The sequence below is a fragment of the Lolium perenne genome, chromosome 3 (genome assembly GCF_019359855.2).
Source record: "Lolium perenne isolate Kyuss_39 chromosome 3, Kyuss_2.0, whole genome shotgun sequence".
NCBI lineage: Eukaryota > Viridiplantae > Streptophyta > Magnoliopsida > Poales > Poaceae > Lolium > Lolium perenne.
Genome location: NC_067246.2, coordinates 113,639,629 through 113,660,722, shown reverse-complemented (window position 1 = coordinate 113,660,722; position 21,094 = coordinate 113,639,629). Strand labels below are relative to the sequence as shown.

The 21,094-nt window shown below is 44.4% G+C and overlaps 1 protein-coding gene across 1 annotated transcript in view; it reads left to right on the top strand.

Annotated features, from left to right (window-relative positions):
* LOC127338371 (uncharacterized) overlaps positions 1-18,166 on the top strand; it is a 104,037-nt gene extending 85,871 nt beyond the window's left edge. The window contains exons 2-4 of the mRNA XM_051364510.2: positions 16,948-17,074; positions 17,153-17,416; positions 17,494-18,166. Of these exons, the coding sequence (XP_051220470.2) occupies positions 16,948-17,074; positions 17,153-17,416; positions 17,494-18,071 (969 nt within the window). The 3' untranslated portion in view covers positions 18,072-18,166. The remainder of the gene's footprint in view (positions 1-16,947; positions 17,075-17,152; positions 17,417-17,493) is intronic.
* The last annotated feature ends 2,928 nt before the right edge of the window (positions 18,167-21,094 follow it).

Genomic DNA, 21,094 nt, shown 5'->3' with positions numbered 1-21,094 from the left:
AGTACGTGGTTTTGGGTTTCAAACTTGGAATTTCAAGAACCCCCCAAAAGCTTCATTTTAGAGTGACTAAAGGATCCAGGTCGGGCTTACCTTTTATTTTCATGTTTTAAAATTGTTCAAATCTTGGTTAAGCCTTGGATTTGACCAAGATCAAATGGGCATAAAAATTCAGAAAAAATCAAAAAAAAATGAAAACCAAAGCACATAGTATTATTATGTCATATAGTAAGCATCGATAGTTTGACCTAAATTTGAAATCAAAGAGAAGGTGGTTAGAAAAAATCGAAATTGGCAAAGCAAAGCATGAAATCATAAATTTGTGATGCACTATAGCTATGAAAAGTATCAAACAATGCATTCCAAAATGATTTTTTAGAGGAATACTAGTTCAACTTATTTTAGTTTTATATTAGTAGCCCAAAATCGAAGTAGTAGTTGGATATTTTTGAACTTGATCTGTAGTAGTGGGCAAAACCCTAGTTTAACATATTTAATCATAGATTCGTAGGTCGATTTTTCTACTTTTTTATTATTAGTATGCAGCACATGTGTGTTTGCCCGTCGAGTGAAACTCGGAGGAAGAGGGATCACTCGGAAGGAGAGAAGAAGGGAGAGAATTATGGTGTCTCCCCTTTTTCGTGTGATGATGTTGACTTTTGTGCAGGGTTTGTCAGTGAGCAGGAGCGAGCGAGCGAGTCGAGCGAGGCCGAGAATGAGAGAGATTTGTTTTTTTTTGTGAGAGGGACAACCGAAGGATCCAGAAGGACCCACATACTTCCGATACGCATCCTGATGCGTCTTCTCTTGACAAAGAAAATGGCTGGGAGTTTGCGTACCTATTGCACGTGACTTGTGCTCACTGAAGTGTGGGACCTCACGCATGGGCACCACATGTAAGTGACAGACCTGTTGATGTAAAAACTCAGTTGATTATTATACTACTACATTTATACAAAGTTTCCTATGGATTCAAGGGTACGAAAGCCAAGTTAAATCATTTACATGACATTATTTTTTCCATGAAGCCAAGTTAACTCATTTATCAATTGGTACATTTTGGAGTGACTAAGAAGGATCCAGGGTTACTTTTTCATTTTCATGTTTTAAACATGTTTAAATCTTGGTCAAACCTATGACTTGACCAAGATTCAAATGGGCATAAAAATTCAAAAAATAATCAATAAAAGGAAAAAACAAAAGCACGCGGTCTTCCTATGTCATATAGTAAGCATTCAAGGTGATAAACAAGGTCTGGCATATTCAAACCACAAAAATCATGTATCTACCCCCTAACCCTAAACAAGGATCCAGGCTTACCCTTTTCATTTTCATGTTTTAAACTTGTTCAAATCTTGGTCAAACTTAGGATTTGACGAAGATTCAAATGGGCGTAAAAATACTTAGAAAAATCATGTACGTATCTACCCCAAAGCCTAAACTCTATCTTACGAAGCCAAGCATGAAGAGAAGTGGTTTTGGGTTTCAAACATGGAAATTTCAAAAACCTCCCAAAAGCTTCATTTTAGAGTGACTAAGAAGGATCCATGCTTACCTTTTATTTTCATGTTTTAAACATGTTCAAATCTTTGTCAAACCGTACGTACCTAGGATTTGACCAAGATTCAAATGGGCATAAAAATTCAAAAAAAAAATGAAAAACCAAAGCACATAGCCTAGCTTCTTATATATGCCATATAGTAAGCACTCAAGTTGATAAACAAAGTCTAGACATATTCAAACCAGGAAAATCATGTATCTACCCCTAACCCTAAACTTTGTCTTAATTATGAAGTCAAGCACGAAGAGAAGTCGTTTTGGGTTTCAAACATGGACATTTCAAAAACCCTCCCAAAAGCTTCATTGTGGTGTGACGTACTAAGAAGGATACATGCTTACATTTTCAACAACCCCCCTAAAAGCTTCATTATAGAGTGACTAAGAAGGATCCAGTCTAAGTGGCTTACCTTTTATTTTCTTGTTTTAAACTTGTTCAAATCTCGGTCAAACCTAGGATTTGACCAAGATTCAAAATGTGCATCAAAATTCAAAAAAAATTATAAAAATTAAAAACCAAATTAAAGCACATAGTGTTCTTATGTCATATAGTAAGCATTAAAGTTGATAAACAAGGTCTAGACACATATTCAAACAAGACAAATCATGTATCTATACCCCTAACCCCTAAACTCTATCTTATGAAGTCAACAACATGAAGAGAAGTGGTTTTGGGTTTCAAACATGGAAATTTCAAAAACCTCCCAAAAGCTTCATTTTAGAGTGACTAATATATATAAGAAGGATCCATGCCTGCTTACCACCTTTTTATTTTCATATTTTAAACTTGTTTAAATCTGTGTCAAATTAAACCAAGGATTTGACCAAAAGATTCAAATGGGCATAAAATTTAAAAATAACCAGAAAAATGAAAAACAAAAGCATATAGTCTTCTTATGTCATATACTAAGCATTCAAGTTGATAATTAAACAAGGTTTGGACATGCATATTCAAACCTAGGGAAATCATGTATCTATCCCCTAGCCCCTAAACTATATCTTATGAAGTCAAGCATGAAGAGAAGTGGTTTTGGGTTTCAAACATGAAAATTTCAAGAACATCCCAAAAACTTCATTTTAGAGTGACTAAGAAGGATACAGGCTTCCCCTTTTCATTTTCATGTTTTATACTTGTTTAAATCTTGGTCAAACCTAGGATTTGACAAAGATTCAAATGTGCATCAAAATAAAAAATCAGAAAAATTAAAAACCAAAGCACATAGTTTTCTTATGTCATATAGTTAGCATTAAAGTTGATATAAACAAGGTCTAGATATATTCAAACAAGAAAAATCATGTATCTACCCCTAACCCTAAACTCTGTCTTATGTAGTCAAGCATGAAGAGAAGTGGTTTTGGGTTTCAAACTTGGAAATTTCAAGAACCCCCCAAAAGCTTCATTTTAGAGTGACTAAAGGATCCAGGTCGGGCTTACCTTTTATTTTCATGTTTTAAAATTGTTCAAATCTTGGTCAAACCGTACCTAGGATTTGATCAAGATTCAAAAATGGGCATAAAATTTCAAAAAAAATGAAAAACCAAAGCATATGGCCTTCTTATGTCATATAGTACGTAAGCACTCAAGTTCATAAACAAGGTCTAGACATATTCAAACCAGAAAAATCATGTTTCTACCCCTAGCCCTAAACTTTGTCTTATGAAGTCAAGCACGAAGAGAAGTCGTTTTGGATTTCAAACATGGAAATTTCAAAAACCTTCCCAAAAGCTTCATTTTGGAGTGACTAATTAAGAAGGATACAGGCTTACCTTTTCATTTTCATGTTTTAAACTTGTTTAAATATTGGTTAAGCCTAGGATTTGACCAAGATCAAATGGGCATAAAAATTCAGAAAAAATCAAAAAAAAATGAAAACCAAAGCACATAGTATTATTTTGTCATATAGTAAGCATTCGAGTTGATAAACAAGGTCTAAACAACAAACTAGACAAATCATGTATCTACCCCCTAACCCTAAATTAACTCTGTCTTATGAAGTCAAGCATGAAGAGAAGTGGTTTTGGGTTTCAAACATGGAAATTTCAAAAAACTCCCAAAAGCTTCTCATTTTAGAGTGACTAAGAAGGATTCAGGCTTACCTTTTCATTTTCATGTTTTAAACTTGTTCAAATCTTGGTCAAACTTAGGATTTGACCAAGATTCAAATGGGCATAAAAATTGGGAGGAAGGGTATGAATTACAATTCAAAAAAACAAGGTAACTTAAATACTTGGATGCCCCAAAGATGTGTGGAAGCCCAAAACAATGGCAAAACATGTGCGCACGCTGCATCCAATTCAAGTAGAACACATAGTAGGCATCGATAGTTTGACCTAAATTTGAAATCAAAGAGAAGGTGGTTAGAAAAAATCGAAATTGGCAAAGCAAAGCATGAAATCATAAATTTGTGATGCACTATAGCTATGAAAAGTATCAAACAATGCATACCAAAATGATTTTTTAGAGGAATACTAGTTCAACTTATTTTAGTTTTATATTAGTAGCCCAAAATCGAAGTAGTAGTTGGATATTTTTGAACTTGATCTGTAGTAGTGGGCAAAACCCTAGTTTAACATATTTAATCATAGATTCGTAGGTCGATTTTTCTACTTTTTTATTATTACTATGCAGCACATGTGTGTTTGCCCGTCGAGTGAAACTCGGAGGAAGAGGGATCACTCGGAAGGAGAGAAGAAGGGAGAGAATTATGGTGTCTCCCCTTTTTCGTGTGATGATGTTGACTTTTGTGCAGGGTTTGTCAGTGAGCAGGAGCGAGCGAGCGAGCGAGTCGAGCGAGGCCGAGAATGAGAGAGATTTGTTTTTTTTGTGAGAGGGACAACCGAAGGATCCAGAAGGACCCACATACTTCCGATACGCATCCTGATGCGTCTTCTCTTGACAAAGAAAATGGCTGGGAGTTTGCGTACCTATTGGACGTGACTTGTGCTCACTGAAGTGTGGGACCTCACGCATGGGCACCACACGTAAGTGACAGACCTGTTGATGTAAAAACTCGGTTGATTATTATACTACTACATTTATACAAAGTTTCCTATGGATTCAAGGGTACGAAAGCCAAGTTAAATCATTTACATGACATTATTTTTTCCATGAAGCCAAGTTAACTCATTTATCAATTGGTACATTTTGGAGTGACTAAGAAGGATCCAGGGTTACTTTTTCATTTTCATGTTTTAAACATGTTTAAATCTTGGTCAAACCTATGACTTGACCAAGATTCAAATGGGCATAAAAAATCAAAAAAAAATCAAAAAAAAAAAGCACGCCTTCTTCCTATGTCATATAGTAAGCATTCAAGGTGATAAACAAGGTCTGGCATATTCAAACCACAAAAACCTAACCCTAAACAAGGATCCAGGCTTACCCTTTTCATTTTCATGTTTTAAACTTGTTCAAATCTTGGTCAAACTTAGGATTTGACGAAGATTCAAATGGGCGTAAAAATACTTAGAAAAATCATGTACGTATCTACCCCAAACCCTAAACTCTATCTTACGAAGCCAAGCATGAAGAGAAGTGGTTTTGGGTTTCAAACATGGAAATTTCAAAAACCTCCCAAAAGCTTCATTTTAGAGTGACTAAGAAGGATCCATGCTTACCTTTTATTTTCATGTTTTAAACATGTTCAAATCTTGGTCAAACCGTACGTACCTAGGATTTGACCAAGATTCAAATGGGCATAAAAATTCAAAAAAAAAATGAAAAACCAAAGCACATAGCCTAGCTTCTTATATATGCCATATAGTAAGCACTCAAGTTGATAAACATCGTCTATACATATTCAAACCAGGAAAATCACGTATCTACCCCTAACCCTAAACTTTGTCTTAATTATGAAGTCAAGCACGAAGAGAAGTCGTTTTGGGTTTCAAACATGGACATTTCAAAAACCCTCCCAAAAGCTTCATTGTGGTGTGACGTACTAAGAAGGATACATGCTTACATTTTCAACAACCCCCCTAAAAGCTTCATTATAGAGTGACTAAGAAGGATCCAGTCTGGCGGGCTTACCTTTTATTTTCTTGTTTTAAACTTGTTCAAATCTCGGTCAAACCTAGGATTTGACCAAGATTCCAAATGTGCATCAAAATTCAAATTTTTTTATAAAAATTAAAAACCAAATTAAAGCACATAGTGTTCTTATGTCATATAGTAAGCATTAAAGTTGATAAACAAGGTCTAGACACATATTCAAACAAGACAAATCATGTATCTATACCCCTAACCCCTAAACTCTATCTTATGAAGTCAACAACATGAAGAGAAGTGGTTTTGGGTTTCAAACATGGAAATTTCAAAAACCTCCCAAAAGCTTCATTTTAGAGTGACTAATATATATAAGAAGGATCCATGCCTGCTTACCACCTTTTCATTTTCATATTTTAAACTTGTTTAAATCCGTGTCAAATTAAACCAAGGATTTGACCAAAAGATTCAAATGGGCATAAAATTTAAAAATAACCAGAAAAATGAAAAACAAAAGCATATAGTCTTCTTATGTCATATACTAAGCATTCAAGTTGATAATTAAACAAGGTTTGGACATGCATATTCAAACCTAGGCAAATCATGTATCTATCCCCTAGCCCCTAAACTATATCTTATGAAGTCAAGCATGAAGAGAAGTGGTTTTGGGTTTCAAACATGAAAATTTCAAGAACATCCCAAAAACTTCATTTTAGAGTGACTAAGAAGGATACAGGCTTCCCCTTTTCATTTTCATGTTTTATACTTGTTTAAATCTTGGTCAAACCTAGGATTTGACAAAGATTCAAATGTGCATCAAAATAAAAAATCAGAAAAATTAAAAACCAAAGCACATAGTTTTCTTATGTCATATAGTTAGCATTAAAGTTGATATAAACAAGGTCTAGATATATTCAAACAAGAAAAATCATGTATCTACCCCTAACCCTAAACTCTGTCTTATGTAGTCAAGCATGAAGAGAAGTGGTTTTGGGTTTCAAACTTGGAAATTTCAAGAACCCCCAAAAGCTTCATTTTAGAGTGACTAAAGGATCCAGGTCGGGCTTACCTTTTATTTTCATGTTTTAAAATTGTTCAAATCTTGGTCAAACCGTACCTAGGATTTGATCAAGATTCAAAAATGGGCATAAAATTTCAAAAAAAATGAAAAACCAAAGCATATAGCCTTCTTATGTCATATAGTACGTAAGCACTCAAGTTCATAAACAAGGTCTAGACATATTCAAACCAGAAAAATCATGTTTCTACCCCTAGCCCTAAACTTTGTCTTATGAAGTCAAGCACGAAGAGAAGTCGTTTTGGATTTCAAACATGGAAATTTCAAAAACCTTCCCAAAAGCTTCATTTTGGAGTGACTAATTAAGAAGGATACAGGCTTACCTTTTCATTTTCATGTTTTAAACTTGTTTAAATATTGGTTAAGCCTAGGATTTGACCAAGATCAAATGGGCATAAAAATTCAGAAAAAATCAAAAAAATGAAAACCAAAGCACATAGTATTATTATGTCATATAGTAAGCATTCGAGTTGATAAACAAGGTCTAAACAACAAACTAGACAAATCATGTATCTACCCCCTAACCCTAAATTAACTCTGTCTTATGAAGTCAAGCATGAAGAGAAGTGGTTTTGGGTTTCAAACATGGAAATTTCAAAAAACTCCCAAAAGCTTCTCATTTTAGAGTGACTAAGAAGGATTCAGGCTTACCTTTTCATTTTCATGTTTTAAACTTGTTCAAATCTTGGTCAAACTTAGGATTTGACCAAGATTCAAATGGGCATAAAAATTGGGAGGAAGGGTATGAATTACAATTCAAAAAACAAGGTAACTTAAATACTTGGATGCCCCAAAGATGTGTGGAAGCCCAAAACAATGGCAAAACATGTGCGCACGCTGCATCCAATTCAAGTAGAACACATAGTAGGCATCGATAGTTTGACCTAAATTTGAAATCAAAGAGAAGGTGGTTAGAAAAAATTGAAATTGGCAAAGCAAAGCATGAAATCATAAATTTGTGATGCACTATAGCTATGAAAAGTATCAAACAATGCATACCAAAATGATTTTTTAGAGGAATACTAGTTCAACTTATTTTAGTTTTATATTAGTAGCCCAAAATCGAAGTAGTAGTTGGATATTTTTGAACTTGATCTGTAGTAGTGGGCAAAACCCTAGTTTAACATATTTAATCATAGATTCGTAGGTCGATTTTTCTACTTTTTTATTATTACTATGCAGCACATGTGTGTTTGCCCGTCGAGTGAAACTCGGAGGAAGAGGGATCACTCGGAAGGAGAGAAGAAGGGAGAGAATTATGGTGTCTCCCCTTTTTCGTGTGATGATGTTGACTTTTGTGCAGGGTTTGTCAGTGAGCAGGAGCGAGCGAGCGAGCGAGCGAGTCGAGCGAGGCCGAGAATGAGAGAGATTTGTTTTTTTTGTGAGTGGGACAACCGAAGGATCCAGAAGGACCCACATACTTCCGATACGCATCCTGATGCGTCTTCTCTTGACAAAGAAAATGGCTGGGAGTTTGCGTACCTATTGCACGTGACTTGTGCTCACTGAAGTGTGGGACCTCACGCATGGGCACCACACGTAAGTGACAGACCTGTTGATGTAAAAACTCGGTTGATTATTATACTACTACATTTATACAAAGTTTCCTATGGATTCAAGGGTACGAAAGCCAAGTTAAATCATTTACATGACATTATTTTTTCCATGAAGCCAAGTTAACTCATTTATCAATTGGTACATTTTGGAGTGACTAAGAAGGATCCAGGGTTACTTTTTCATTTTCATGTTTTAAACATGTTTAAATCTTGGTCAAACCTATGACTTGACCAAGATTCAAATGGGCATAAAAATTCAAAAAAATCAAAAAAAAAGAAAAAACAAAAGCACGCCGTCTTCCTATGTCATATAGTAAGCATTCAAGGTGATAAACAAGGTCTGGCATATTCAAACCACAAAAATCATGTATCTACCCCCTAACCCTAAACAAGGATCCAGGCTTACCCTTTTCATTTTCATGTTTTAAACTTGTTCAAATCTTGGTCAAACTTAGGATTTGACGAAGATTCAAATGGGCGTAAAAATACTTAGAAAAATCATGTACGTATCTACCCCAAACCCTAAACTCTATCTTACAAAGCCAAGCATGAAGAGAAGTGGTTTTGGGTTTCAAACATGGAAATTTCAAAAACCTCCCAAAAGCTTCATTTTAGAGTGACGAAGAAGGATCCATGCTTACCTTTTATTTTCATGTTTTAAACATGTTCAAATCTTGGTCAAACCGTACGTACCTAGGATTTGACCAAGATTCAAATGGGCATAAAAATTCAAAAAAAAAATGAAAAACCAAAGCACATAGCCTAGCTTCTTATATATGCCATATAGTAAGCACTCAAGTTGATAAACAAAGTGTAGACATATTCAAACCAGGAAAATCATGTATCTACCCCTAACCCTAAACTTTGTCTTAATTATGAAGTCAAGCACGAAGAGAAGTCGTTTTGGGTTTCAAACATGGACATTTCAAAAACCCTCCCAAAAGCTTCATTGTGGTGTGACGTACTAAGAAGGATACATGCTTACATTTTCAACAACCCCCCTAAAAGCTTCATTATAGAGTGACTAAGAAGGATCCAAATGGCGGGCTTACCTTTTATTTTCTTGTTTTAAACTTGTTCAAATCTCGGTCAAACCTAGGATTTGACCAAGATTCAAAATGTGCATCAAAATTCAAAAAAAATTATAAAAATTAAAAACCAAATTAAAGCACATAGTGTTCTTATGTCATATAGTAAGCATTAAAGTTGATAAACAAGGTCTAGACACATATTCAAACAAGACAAATCATGTATCTATACCCCTAACCCCTAAACTCTATCTTATTGTTGCGGTCAAAACCCACCGGCGGGCAGCGACGGGCAACACAGTAGAGCCGGGAACAACTTAGGGCTGCGGCTGGCCCTGGTCCCTCCGAGCGACGGCCCGCAAAGCCTCTGGTACACACGTCCGTTGCTGATGCAAGGGCGTGCCACCTGACCTATACCTGGTCAGGAAGGTGATGGAGATGCCTCGCTTAGTTTCCTGCATGGCATACACGTAAACATTAAATACGAGCCTCGATCGGCCCTCAGGTTATCCCGTGAATCGGCTCAAGGAGCCGATCCACCCATGATTCGTACGAGGTGCACGAATATATGGTGGTCCTGCTTGATCAAGATAAAGCTAAAGCGATCTACGACGATTTAGGGTTTTCACCGCATAATCGGATCATCCTACTCACGATTGGGCCTCGCGGCCAAGCACGGTGATCGTAAGCCGATCCTAGACAAGGCCTAAAAACCAACACGAGGTTGATCCCCGGAACATCCTGTCTAGGACTAGCAAATGACACCCTACGTGCCGCTGGATCCTCCAACCCTTTGTAAGGCCTAACTATTGCAGATATTAAACTAATCCTTGAAGAACAAGGAGCAACCGTAACGGATCGGATCTACTAAATAATGATCAAGCGGGGTGCCGCCCCAACACCTAAGATAGGTGTAAGGGCGGCTAGATATGCAAGGGTTTGCACTACGATAGCATATGATACGAAGAACAATGCTAACCCTAACATATCTAAGATAACTACGTTGCGCGCCATCAAAAAGGCTTCAGTACGAGCAACGCATGAACAACGTAATAAGCTTGTGCTGCCTAGATCGCAAGATGCGATCTAGGCAGCATGATGCTTACCGGTAGAAACCCTCGAGACGAAGGAGTTGGCGATGCGCCGAGATTGATTTGTGGTTGAACGTTGGTTGTTGTTTATTTCATAAACCCTAGATACATATTTATAGTCCAGGGGACTTTCTAATTCATGGCGTGCACCTAACCGTGCACGGGTCGAACTCTATTTTCTAATCTAAGATGCGATCTACTATATTACAGATACAAGGGCAAACTAGCCCAAACTTTACATATAAGGCCGATTCACGTATTTCTTCCATGTATATTCTTAAAATCCATCTTGATCGCGGCCCACCTCTGACTCGGTCAAATCCTGGTGATAACACATGCCCCCCTGGTTTTGATAATGATAATTTCAAAACCACTCTGTTTTTCCTTCGAAGGGTCATGTCGTGGCAGAGCAGAACAGTTGCAGTATCCTTCATCATGATGCCCTGTCTTCTCAGCTTCTCTGCAAAATTCGATAGCTTTAGCATCACCTCCTCGGAAACTGCAATGGCATTAAATCTCCACCAGGCTCCTCATTATTTAACCGTGCCGATCGATTAGCCCTCTTCATCCCCTTCCTCTGTTCTAGCTATCGGCACCAAAAAACCCTCTTCCCCTGTAGCAATGTCATCTTCTTCCTCCTCTTCCGTTTCTCTCCAATCCTTTTCCTCAAGCGAGTCGATTCCAGAGCACGACCAGATGGAGGCGTACAACCGGTGTGCTCCCAAGCATTGGGACAAGCGGGAGTGGGACTTCGATTTCGTGCCAGAGGGCGAGGTCCTCGTCTGGTCAGATGGGGCCATGCCCCTAACCGACGGGGAAGATGACCTCCGGTACCTGGTTGACGGAGTACTGGAGGCGGAGAGCGACGACGACGACCCTCCCTTCCGGGGTAAATTCACCTCTGTCACCAAAGAAGAAGAAGATGATGACGAAGACGAAGACATCTCCTCCGACTTGAAGAAGGAACAGGAGGACGACACCTCCTCCGACGAACCACCGCCAAAGCGCATCCGGGGCTGGGCTTGGTCAGACGAAGACAATGATGATGATGAGGAACAAGCCTCTGCTGAAGGTCACAGTAGCAGCAACGAGGAACTCATCGACAGCAGCAATGACGGCAGCTATCCCAGCGACGGTGAAGACAACAACAGCCCTTAGATTAGGGATTTACTAGCATAGGGTTAGCAGTAGTAATCTGTTCCCTTTTGTTGAACAATCGGCTTCTCTTTGTAAGAAATCTTATTATTAATGAAACTTCCTTTGATTTTGCCGATGTCCTTTATGCTGATTTAGCCAATTTCTCCTCATCTGACCTTGTCGACCGTTAGCCTAATCAATGCTCAATGACTGACGGCAACACATCGGTCCCTTACGATAATCTGCTAGACAGGCTGATGACGACAGCATTTGGCACAACCGATCGTAGCAGGCCTGCGACTTGGTTTTGAGCAGGCGTCTTTAAGAGAACCCTGGGACTGTCGCTGAATCAGCTTGGATGCTGAAACTGATAATTCTGTAACAAAAGCACCACCCTTCAGGACAATTGCGATGCAGAGCCAGCCGATTGCAACCAAATTGGCTTTCCAGGGCCAAGAACTTTTCGGGCGAGCTGCCTCCCAAGCCTCATCCAAGGCGAGAACAGTGACGAATCAGCCAAATGTGTTACCATCGGCCTCCAAGTTATAATGCAGAACCAACCGATTCCAACCAAATCGGCTCTCCAGAGCAAAGATTTTTCAAGGCGAGCTGCCCCCCGAGCCTCTTCAGTTTTCATCAAAACGTGGCAGGGAAGCGACGCAACAACCTCTGAAAGTGACATTGACCAAGCCGCCACCTTAATCCACGCCAGGCAAAAATGCCATAGCCGCTTGATTCGTTATCGGCTGTGCTCATGCTTCTAGGATAGGTATGCTCCCTTTGTTGGACTCACCCTTAACCTGATCTGCATGCTTACACTGGCACTGCTGCACTTGAAGTCTTGCAGAAGGAGTTGGAGGTCTTTGAGAAGGAATTCATCTAGTAGGGCCTCTCCTTGTAACTCAACAACTGCTTACATCAGCTGTACATCTTGAGTCGATGGCCATGCATCGGCTGTATACCCACTATGAGTATATAAATATATATTTTTTTTACTGGCTGATTTTTCTAATCGGCCCCCAATGTTCCACTGTACACATGTTCACATGTTCATCTGGTTTAGGTGCCCCCCGAGCCGAATCTGTCAGGTAATTGCAGATATCGGCTCTGTAATTTGTACGTCGGTTCCGGTGGGATCAATGTTGAACACAAGCAGAACATGCGGTGAGGATAATTTTGGCCGATTGCTGGAATCGGCCTCCATATTGATTGAAGCGCTCAATGAAGGCTCTGTAATGTTCCTTCATAGATCCTTGGGGCCGATCCCAAGGATCGGCCTCTCCACGTTTGCTCATCGGTTTGTTCTTGCTACACGGTCAGGCCGGTGGATAAGACCAGCCCAACCTCGTCCTTTGTCATGTCGATGCGCTCGCTGTCGTCCACCTTGAGTGCATCGTGTAATCCTGGAGCACTAAGCTCCATCAGAAGGACGAGCACCATGTTTGTGCCAGCCGATGTTTCATCATCGGCTTTCCTCTGCTTGGGGCGCCATCCCATTTTCCGTGGTCGACCCTCTTTATCCAGGGTTCGCTGAACTTTCGCAGCCAGATCAGGTCGCGCCTTCCTTAGCGTATGCAGGTATAACCTTTCGGCTTCCTCCAAGCCGCGCAATCGCTGAACCCTGCGCTTTTGGGAACGGCTGAGTCCATCAGGGCACCACCTTGGCTGGTGGTACCTGTCTTCTTCTTCTTCTCCCTCGTCTTCTGAATCCTCGAGATCTTCCAACCGAGGGGACTCAGCGCGTTTGCTTTGCGTTGGGAGAGGCCCTAGACGTTTGAACACGGAAACGTTGGCTGCCTCCTTCTTCTTCTGGTTGCATTCTGGGCAATTGCCGATTGTGGGCAATCGGCTCATTCCTGAATCCCAGCAGTGTCTGAAGAAGGGGCAGTCCCAATGCCTATCTTCATCGCCTTGCTCCCTTGTCTTTTCCTTGGCACGGCGCTCGCACTCCTCCTCATCGCGATCATGCCGACGATGTCTTCTGGCTTCTCTAGCCAAACGATCTCTTTCATCATCATCGCTGGATCGCCGGCGTTGGTCATACTGACTCTGTCGTTGCCTAATCGACGGTACCTCGGAGGAGGGATCCTCACGAGGGGGAGAAGAAGTAGGGGCCATAGGGCGGAGTGCTCTCGGGACGGTGGTACGCGAGTTACCCAGCTTCGGAACACCCGCACGATGATAGGGCCTACTGCTGCTTGTCTGGAATTATCTGGGCGCTTTCGCGTTGTTACAATGAGTTGTGGTTGTGCCTCCAGGGCTCCCGGGATCCGGCTTATAAAGGCGCACGGATCTAGGGTTTACATGGAGAGTCCTAGCCGGATTACAGATAGCCTAACTACGGTACAATATCTTGCCGTGCACGTCACGGATCCGCCTTCCATACACGTCGTACTGGATCCGGGTTCCTCATGGGCCTCCATGGATCCGGGTTACTCCTATGTCGGTACGGATCCGGCTTACTGATCCTGGGCTGGACTTCCTTCATGATCAACAGCAACTGGGCCGCCCGATGGGCCACATGCCTCATCACCGTCTATGGGCCACCCGGGCTTGCCGGATCTAGGCACTGTCGATGGTACACCCATGAAGTATACCCACAACAGTAGCCCCCAGAGCTCTCCGAGTTTCGCCTGCAGTTTCCGCCATGCTTGCTCCTTAGGTTTCCGGCATCGTCGGCAACGCGGAGAAACTTGAAGAGCTCCAACTTTGCATTTTCTTCTTTTTCCAACTTACAGCCGGAAAATGCTCTCATCCTGCGGGACTTCATCCATCGACGTTCCAAAGAACATTTCCGGGTTACTCCCTGCTCGCGAACGAGAGCCAACTTATCTTCACGCAATTACCCGGAATCTTAAAAGACTCAAACGGTTCCGCCAATTCTGGCGCCATTTTCGCGCGATTCGCGCGGTAACTTATCTCTAGCCATTTTTACCGCTAGGGTTTGGGACACGTGTCACGCATCCAACGGTGCGACGCTTGCGTTCCGACCACAGGATGCGGAACACGAATCTTATCCCCTCAGCCTATAAATATCAGCCGTCGACCCCTTTACCCCTCATTCACCCCCTTCTCACCTCTCTGCCGAGCGCCGCCCGTGAGCCTTTTCTCCGCCGCGCCGGAACCTGCCGGAAAGTCACCGGAACATCGTCGGAGCGGGCCCTCCGCCGCAGTGTTCTTCGTGTTCTTAACTCCGGCGAACCACCGCGCGGAAAACTCGCCGCCGGCCACTCCGACCACCGCACGCACCATTACGGTAAGTCCTCGAGCTCCAACTTCGCGCCGTAGTTGGTAGGGATGAATTTGGGGAAGACGAAGTGGGATCCGACTAAGGAAAGTTTCCGCCAAACTCTTTTTCTTCAGATGTCTTCAACAACTCCGCCTCCGACCTCGGAACCGATCATGGCGACGCCAATCTCCTCCGCCCCTCCTCCCTTCGCTCCAGTGAGGCTGGATCCTTCAAAGGATTCCGGCAAGGAGACTGAGGGGACCTCAGCTCACCCGGAAAGAACCTCCGGGGCGGGTCAGACGGAGCAGCAGGCGGAAGAGGCTGCCAAGAAATCGAAAGCTCGGAAGCGCGACTCCGAAGCTAAGGGAAAGTGGTGGCCCTGTACCACCACCGAGATGGAATTGAAGAACCTCGAGGCGGAGGGTTTCCTGCAACCCGGAAGCTGGAGGTCAGTTCCAAACGAACCAGCTCCGGCTCCAAGGGATGACGAGATGGTGCTGACGAAGGCACTGGTGGAGCGCGGATTTTCGTTTCCGCCTTCGGATTTCTTCCGGGAGATTCTGAAGACATACGGACTCCAACCCCACAACATATCTCCGAACAGCGTGCTCGCCATCAGCAACCACGTCGCTCTCTGCGAAGGCCACCTCCGGGTAACCCCAGAGCTTTCTCTCTTCCAATACTACTTTTCTGTGAAGAAGGAGAAGATCCGCCAAACTTCCGAGTTGGCGACTTGCGGATCTGTCACCTTCATCATCCGCCCGGGCCGCGTCTACCCCCCTACCGACCGTCATGAATCCGCGAGGTACTGGTCTGGGGGTTTCTTCTACTTGAAGGACGTCTCCGACCCCGCGAGTGACAGGAAGCTGCCGCCATTCAAGAACTGCCCCGCCACCGAGCTTCCATCATGGACGCACTGCCCCCACTTCTCCGACTCGCCTCAGCTGACCCGCGCTGTCAGGCGGATCTGCAAGCTTACGGAGGAGGGGCTGACGGGAAAAGACTTAACCCTTTCCTGGTTCACGAAGCGGATCCAGCCGCTGCAACACAGGGATCGCCTGATGTTTGAACACACAGGGCGCGACGATCCAATACGCGCCACCAAGGACAATCTCTCCGCCGACGCCATCGACAAGAGGATCCGGGTCCTCATCAAAATCCCACGTGAACTCCACGTTCACGTATGCAACAAAGACATCCACACGGAGGGATCCGGAACTGCGGTACGTCGTCTTGACTTTGGTTTATCGCTTTTCTTCAAACTTTTGGCTAAGTGTAACTTTGAACTAGCTCGAGGCGCTTGAGGAAAATCAACTCGGAACTCTCCTCCGAGTCCCATCCACCGGCCACGCGGATCCGGAAGCCACGTCAGAGGCGGAAGCTCCTGAAGCTCCACGTCCCGCGAAGAGGAAGAAGCCAGCCCCTTCCAGCCCTCACGCGAAACGCCCCCGCGAAACGCTCAGCATCGCGGCTACCCGGAAAGTTGAGGCGGAAAAGAAGCGCCTCGCGCTGATTAATACCAGCAACAAGGGGCAGCCTGCCATCCAGCACTTTTTCAAGCCTTCCGGGTAAGCGTCTTCTTCCGAGACCCAAGTTCTGGTTTAACACTCGCTCTTATATTTGTATGTTTTCCTGAAGTTCCGGAAGCCAGCCTCCCAAGGCCCCAAGGGTCCTTAAGAAGAAGGCCAAACCATCTCCGGCTTCCTTCCCTATCACTCCTGAGGTGGAAGTTCCGCCTAAAGCTTCATCTGCCAGCAAGCCGGATCCGAAGGACATCATTAACCTTGATGACCTTCCGGAAGACCCTGCCCACCATGGCGACTCCACCCAGGGGACCTCCTCACCCACTCTTCCACCAGATCAACCAAGTTCCGCTTTCGCGGGACCTACTGAGGAAGAGCAAGAGCAAAAGGTCAAGCTCCTCCAAGTTACCAATGCGACCCGAGTCAGCCTCGAGCCAACTTCATCCCTCCAAAAACTTTCCCTCGCCGAGCGTCACGCGGAAGTTTCCGCCATGCTGAATAAGGTATGGGGGAAGCCGGAAGAGGAGGTGGGTTATCTCGCGGAACTGGAGGACAGCCTGAAGGAATTTTTCGCCAAGCACAAGGAAGTGCGGCAGGTAATACTAGCCCCCAAGCATTGGGTGATATAGTTCCGTGTAACATGTATTAGCCGATGCTTTCTCCAAATGTACTGTTAGGCGGAAATTTGAAATGTTTATCCAAGCCTTTGAAATCTTCGCTAGCCCCCCAGATTTTAATATCCCACTAACTCTCTGCTGCTTCTCAGTCCACGCGGAAACTGCACGAAGATTTGCGCATTCACGTGCTGGAGCAAATCAAGGAGATCGAGGGACTGCGCGAACACGCGGAAAATAGCCGAAAGGCTATCCAGCTGCTTGAGACCCGACTTCAAGGTACGAGATCCGGATCTTTACTTTTTTTTTGTGCTGACAGTTGTTCAGGGTGCATAACATGTTCAATTCTGCTTTCAGAAGAAACTGCCAAGCATTCCTCGCTTGATGAACTATCCGCCAAGGTCAAGGTGCTTGAGGCGGAGAACGAGTCCCTCCAAAACTTCATGAAAGAATCTTCAAGCAAAGAGACTGAGGCGAGGAAGGAGCTCTCCGAGAAGCATGCCCGTGAGAAGGCGGAACTGATCGACAAGCTGGAGAAAAGCCAAGGCCGCGTGATCTCCATAATTGCCAAGAACAAAGCCCTAGAAGCGGAGGCGGAAGCCATTGACAAGCTTATCTTTCGTAAGCATTTTTCCGTGTCGTTGCTCCGACCACCTTGCATGTTTTCTCTGACGGAACTGAATCTCTCTCTTTCACAGCAAGCCTCGGCTTTGAGTGGACAAAGGACTCAAACCTGACGAGGACGGAGGCGTACGATGAAGCGCGGATCTCAATTGATGCGCTGTTTGGAGCCTGTCGCGGAATCGCCACGGCTCTGTCGCTGAAGAAGGCCAAAACCACAGTCATCGACACGATGACCAAACTCATGCGACAGGTGCCGGAGTTCATCAAGGACTGGCAGAAGTCTTCAGCACGCGGAGCCGCCTCCTTAGTCTTGGCCACCTGCAAGGCTTTCTTCCCCTCACTCAACCTGGCGCAAGTTGCACGCGGAGCCCCCGAGAGTTCCGACATGAGCGCCCTCCTCGCGGAAACTGAAGGCTATGAAGAGCTGTTTGTCAGGCGAGTGGATCACTCGTTCTGGTACAAGCAGCACAATCTGCCCGAAGGTTTTTCCGATGCAGAGGAGGAAGCAGGCGAGCCAGAGTATTATGGGGAAGGATCCGGGTCCAGCAGCGAGCACTCCGGAGAAAACTCTGGAGACGACTCTGAAGCCGGATCTGGCGGCAGCGACGACGGCTCCAGCTACCAGCAATCTGAAGAGGAGGACTCCGAGTAGAGTTCCTGTTTGAAACAATGAAACAAGTTGCATCATTTTGGCCCCAGCGAGGGTTTGTAATAAGACTTTAAATTCTTAAGTAGCTAGGAACGAAACGATTATGCATGGGGCGGAAACACTTATCCTGCTATCCGTTAAGTATTATGTGCATGCTTCGTTTTATGTCGGAAAGCAAGTGCTGACTTCGTTATTTTCCGGCTTGCCCGCTTGACCTTCCACGAGCCGGAAAACCTTAGCCGGAAACGCTCGCCAGCGGCGACGAAGCCCAATGGCAGTCCGTCCATAACCGCGGAAACAAGCCCCCAGGCATAGGTGCCGGAAATCGCTACTAGGAATCCACGAGTTCGCAACAGATAACAACTTAATCAGAAAACTTAAGCTTACGTCCTAAAGGACGATTTTGAAAATCACAACTTTCATACACGCCTAGGCGGAAATATCCAGCTCTGCGGTTTTAGTCGGAGAAAACATACACGATCTAAAATGAACAAGTAAAGGAGGTAAAAGACTCTGAGTGAACCAGAAGCTTTATTTCATTGATCATGTATAACTATTACAGAGTTTAGAACTCGGAAAAATATATGCTAAGTGTAGAAAGGACGTAGCTGTGCGATATTCCAGGGGCGATCTGTTTCATCGTAGATGTCATCCGGATCCTCACGCTTGCGTTTCCGGTGCCAGTTAGCAGGTCTATCCCTTAGCTCGCGGAAATCAACAAGGTAATACGACCCGTTATGAAGCACTTTGCTAACGACGAAGGGTCCTTCCCATGGAGATTGCAGCTTATGGTCTTTCACCTGTCGAAGGCGGAGGACCAGGTCTCCTGCCATGAAGGAGCGTTTCCGAACTCGACGACTGTGATAACGTCGGAGCTTTTGCTGGTAGATGGCGGATCTCTGGTCAGCTAAGTTCCGAGCTTCCTCGATCAGGTCCACAGATAGCTGTCTGGCCTCGTCAGCTGTTTCTTCATTGTAGGCGGAAACTCGCGGTGAATCGTGGATGATGTCGGAGGGAAGCACGGCTTCGGATCCGTATACCAGGAAAAAAGGGGTAAACCCTGTTGATCTGTTAGGGGTAGTTCGTAAACTACACAGAACAGCTTCCAACTCGTCAGCCCAAGCTCCAGCTGCTCGTCGCAGCGGTCCTTCAAGGCGTGGTTTAATTCCTGATAATATTAGGCCGTTAGCCCTTTCAACCTGACCATTGGACTGTGGATGAGCCACAGATGCGAGGTCCAGTCGTATCCCCATTGTTTCACAATAATCCCTCAATTCTCCTTGAGCGAAGTTCGTGCCATTATCTGTGATTATGCTGTGTGGGATGCCAAATCTCATCACGAGGCTGCAGACGAATTTTAGTGCCGTAGCACCGTCGGCTTTTCTCACTGGCTTGGCCTCGATCCATTTGCTGAACTTGTCAACAGCGACCAGGAGGTACTCAAAACCGCCAGGAGATGATCTTTTTAACTTACCAACCATATCGAGCCCCCAGACCGCAAATGGCCAGGTGATAGGTATGGTCTTCAGCTCTTGGGCTGGAGCGTTTGGTTGAGTAGCGTAGTACTGACAACCGCGGCAGGTCTTGACTATTTTATCAGCGTCTTCTTTAGCTGTAAGCCAATAGAAACCCAACCGAAAAGCTTTTGCAACGAGTGATCTGGGAGCGGCGTGATGCCCGCAATCCCCTGCGTGGATCTCTCTGAGGATTTCAATGCCATCTTGGTTGGAGACGCATTTAAGAAATACCCCTGCTGCACTTCGTTTGTAGAGCTGTCCATCAACTATTGTGTAGGTTCTTGCTCGTCTGACGATCTGTCGTGCGAGGACCTCGTCCTCTGGCAACTTCTGATCGATGAGGTAGTCCAGGAAAGGCTGGGTCCAAGCCGGAATGATAGCCATCACTTCCCTAGCCGGAGACACCGCCACCTCTGGGTTTTCCGGGTTAGCGCCCTTAACTGAGGGTATCCGGAGATGCTCCAGGAAAATGCCAGGCGGAATTGGTTTCCTGCCGGATCCGAGCTTGGATAGCATGTCTGCCGCTGTGTTATCGTCTCTCCTGACGTATTTGACTTCGTATCCGAGGAAGCTCTTGGCGATCTCGTCAACTTCGTCTCTGTAGGCCGCCATGACGGAATTTCTGGCGTTCCAGGTTCCGGCTACCTGCTGTGCCACCAGGTCGGAATCTCCACAGCATATGATGTGCTTGATCCCCATTTCCTTAGCGATGCGCAGACCGTGTAGTAGAGCCTCATATTCCGCCATGTTGTTAGTAGCTTCGAAGTGGATCTGCAGAACATACTGCAGTTCTTCTCCGGTAGGGGATTTCAGGGTGACTCCGGCTCCTGAGCCTTGATGCTGCTTGGATCCATCGAAGTGCATAACCCATGTCTCTGGTTCCGGCTCCAGACTTGCATCCGGAGCTTCTGTCCAATCTGCAACAAAATCTGCCAGAACCTGGGATTTTACCGCAGTCCTTGGCTTGTAAGCGATGTCGAAGGCAGATAATTCGATGCCCCATTTAGCCGTACGTCCTGTTGCGTCAGCGTTGTTGAGAATTGTTGACAGCGGAGCCTTGCTCACGACTGTTACTGGATGCTCTTGGAAATAATGCCTCAGCTTCCGGCTGCCTAAGAACACGCCATAAGCTAACTTCTGAAAGTGAGGATATCTCTGTTTTGATTCCGTCAGCACCTCGCTAATGTAGTAGACAGGTCTCTGGACGTCATACTCATGACCTTCTTCCTTTCGCTCCACCACAATGACGAGGCTGACGACCTTGTTGGTAGCTGCCAGATAAAGGAGCATTGGCTCTGACTCTACTGGAGCTGCCAAGATAGGCGGGGAGGTGAGTATTTCCTTCAACCCTCGAAGAGCTGCATCAGCTGCGTCGTCCCAGACAAATTTGTCTGTTTTCTTCAGCAGCTTGTACAGAGGTAGTGCCTTCTCGCCAAGACGGCTAACAAACCTACTGATTGCTGCGACACAGCCAGTTAGTCGTTGCACATCTTTGAGACAAGTTGGCCT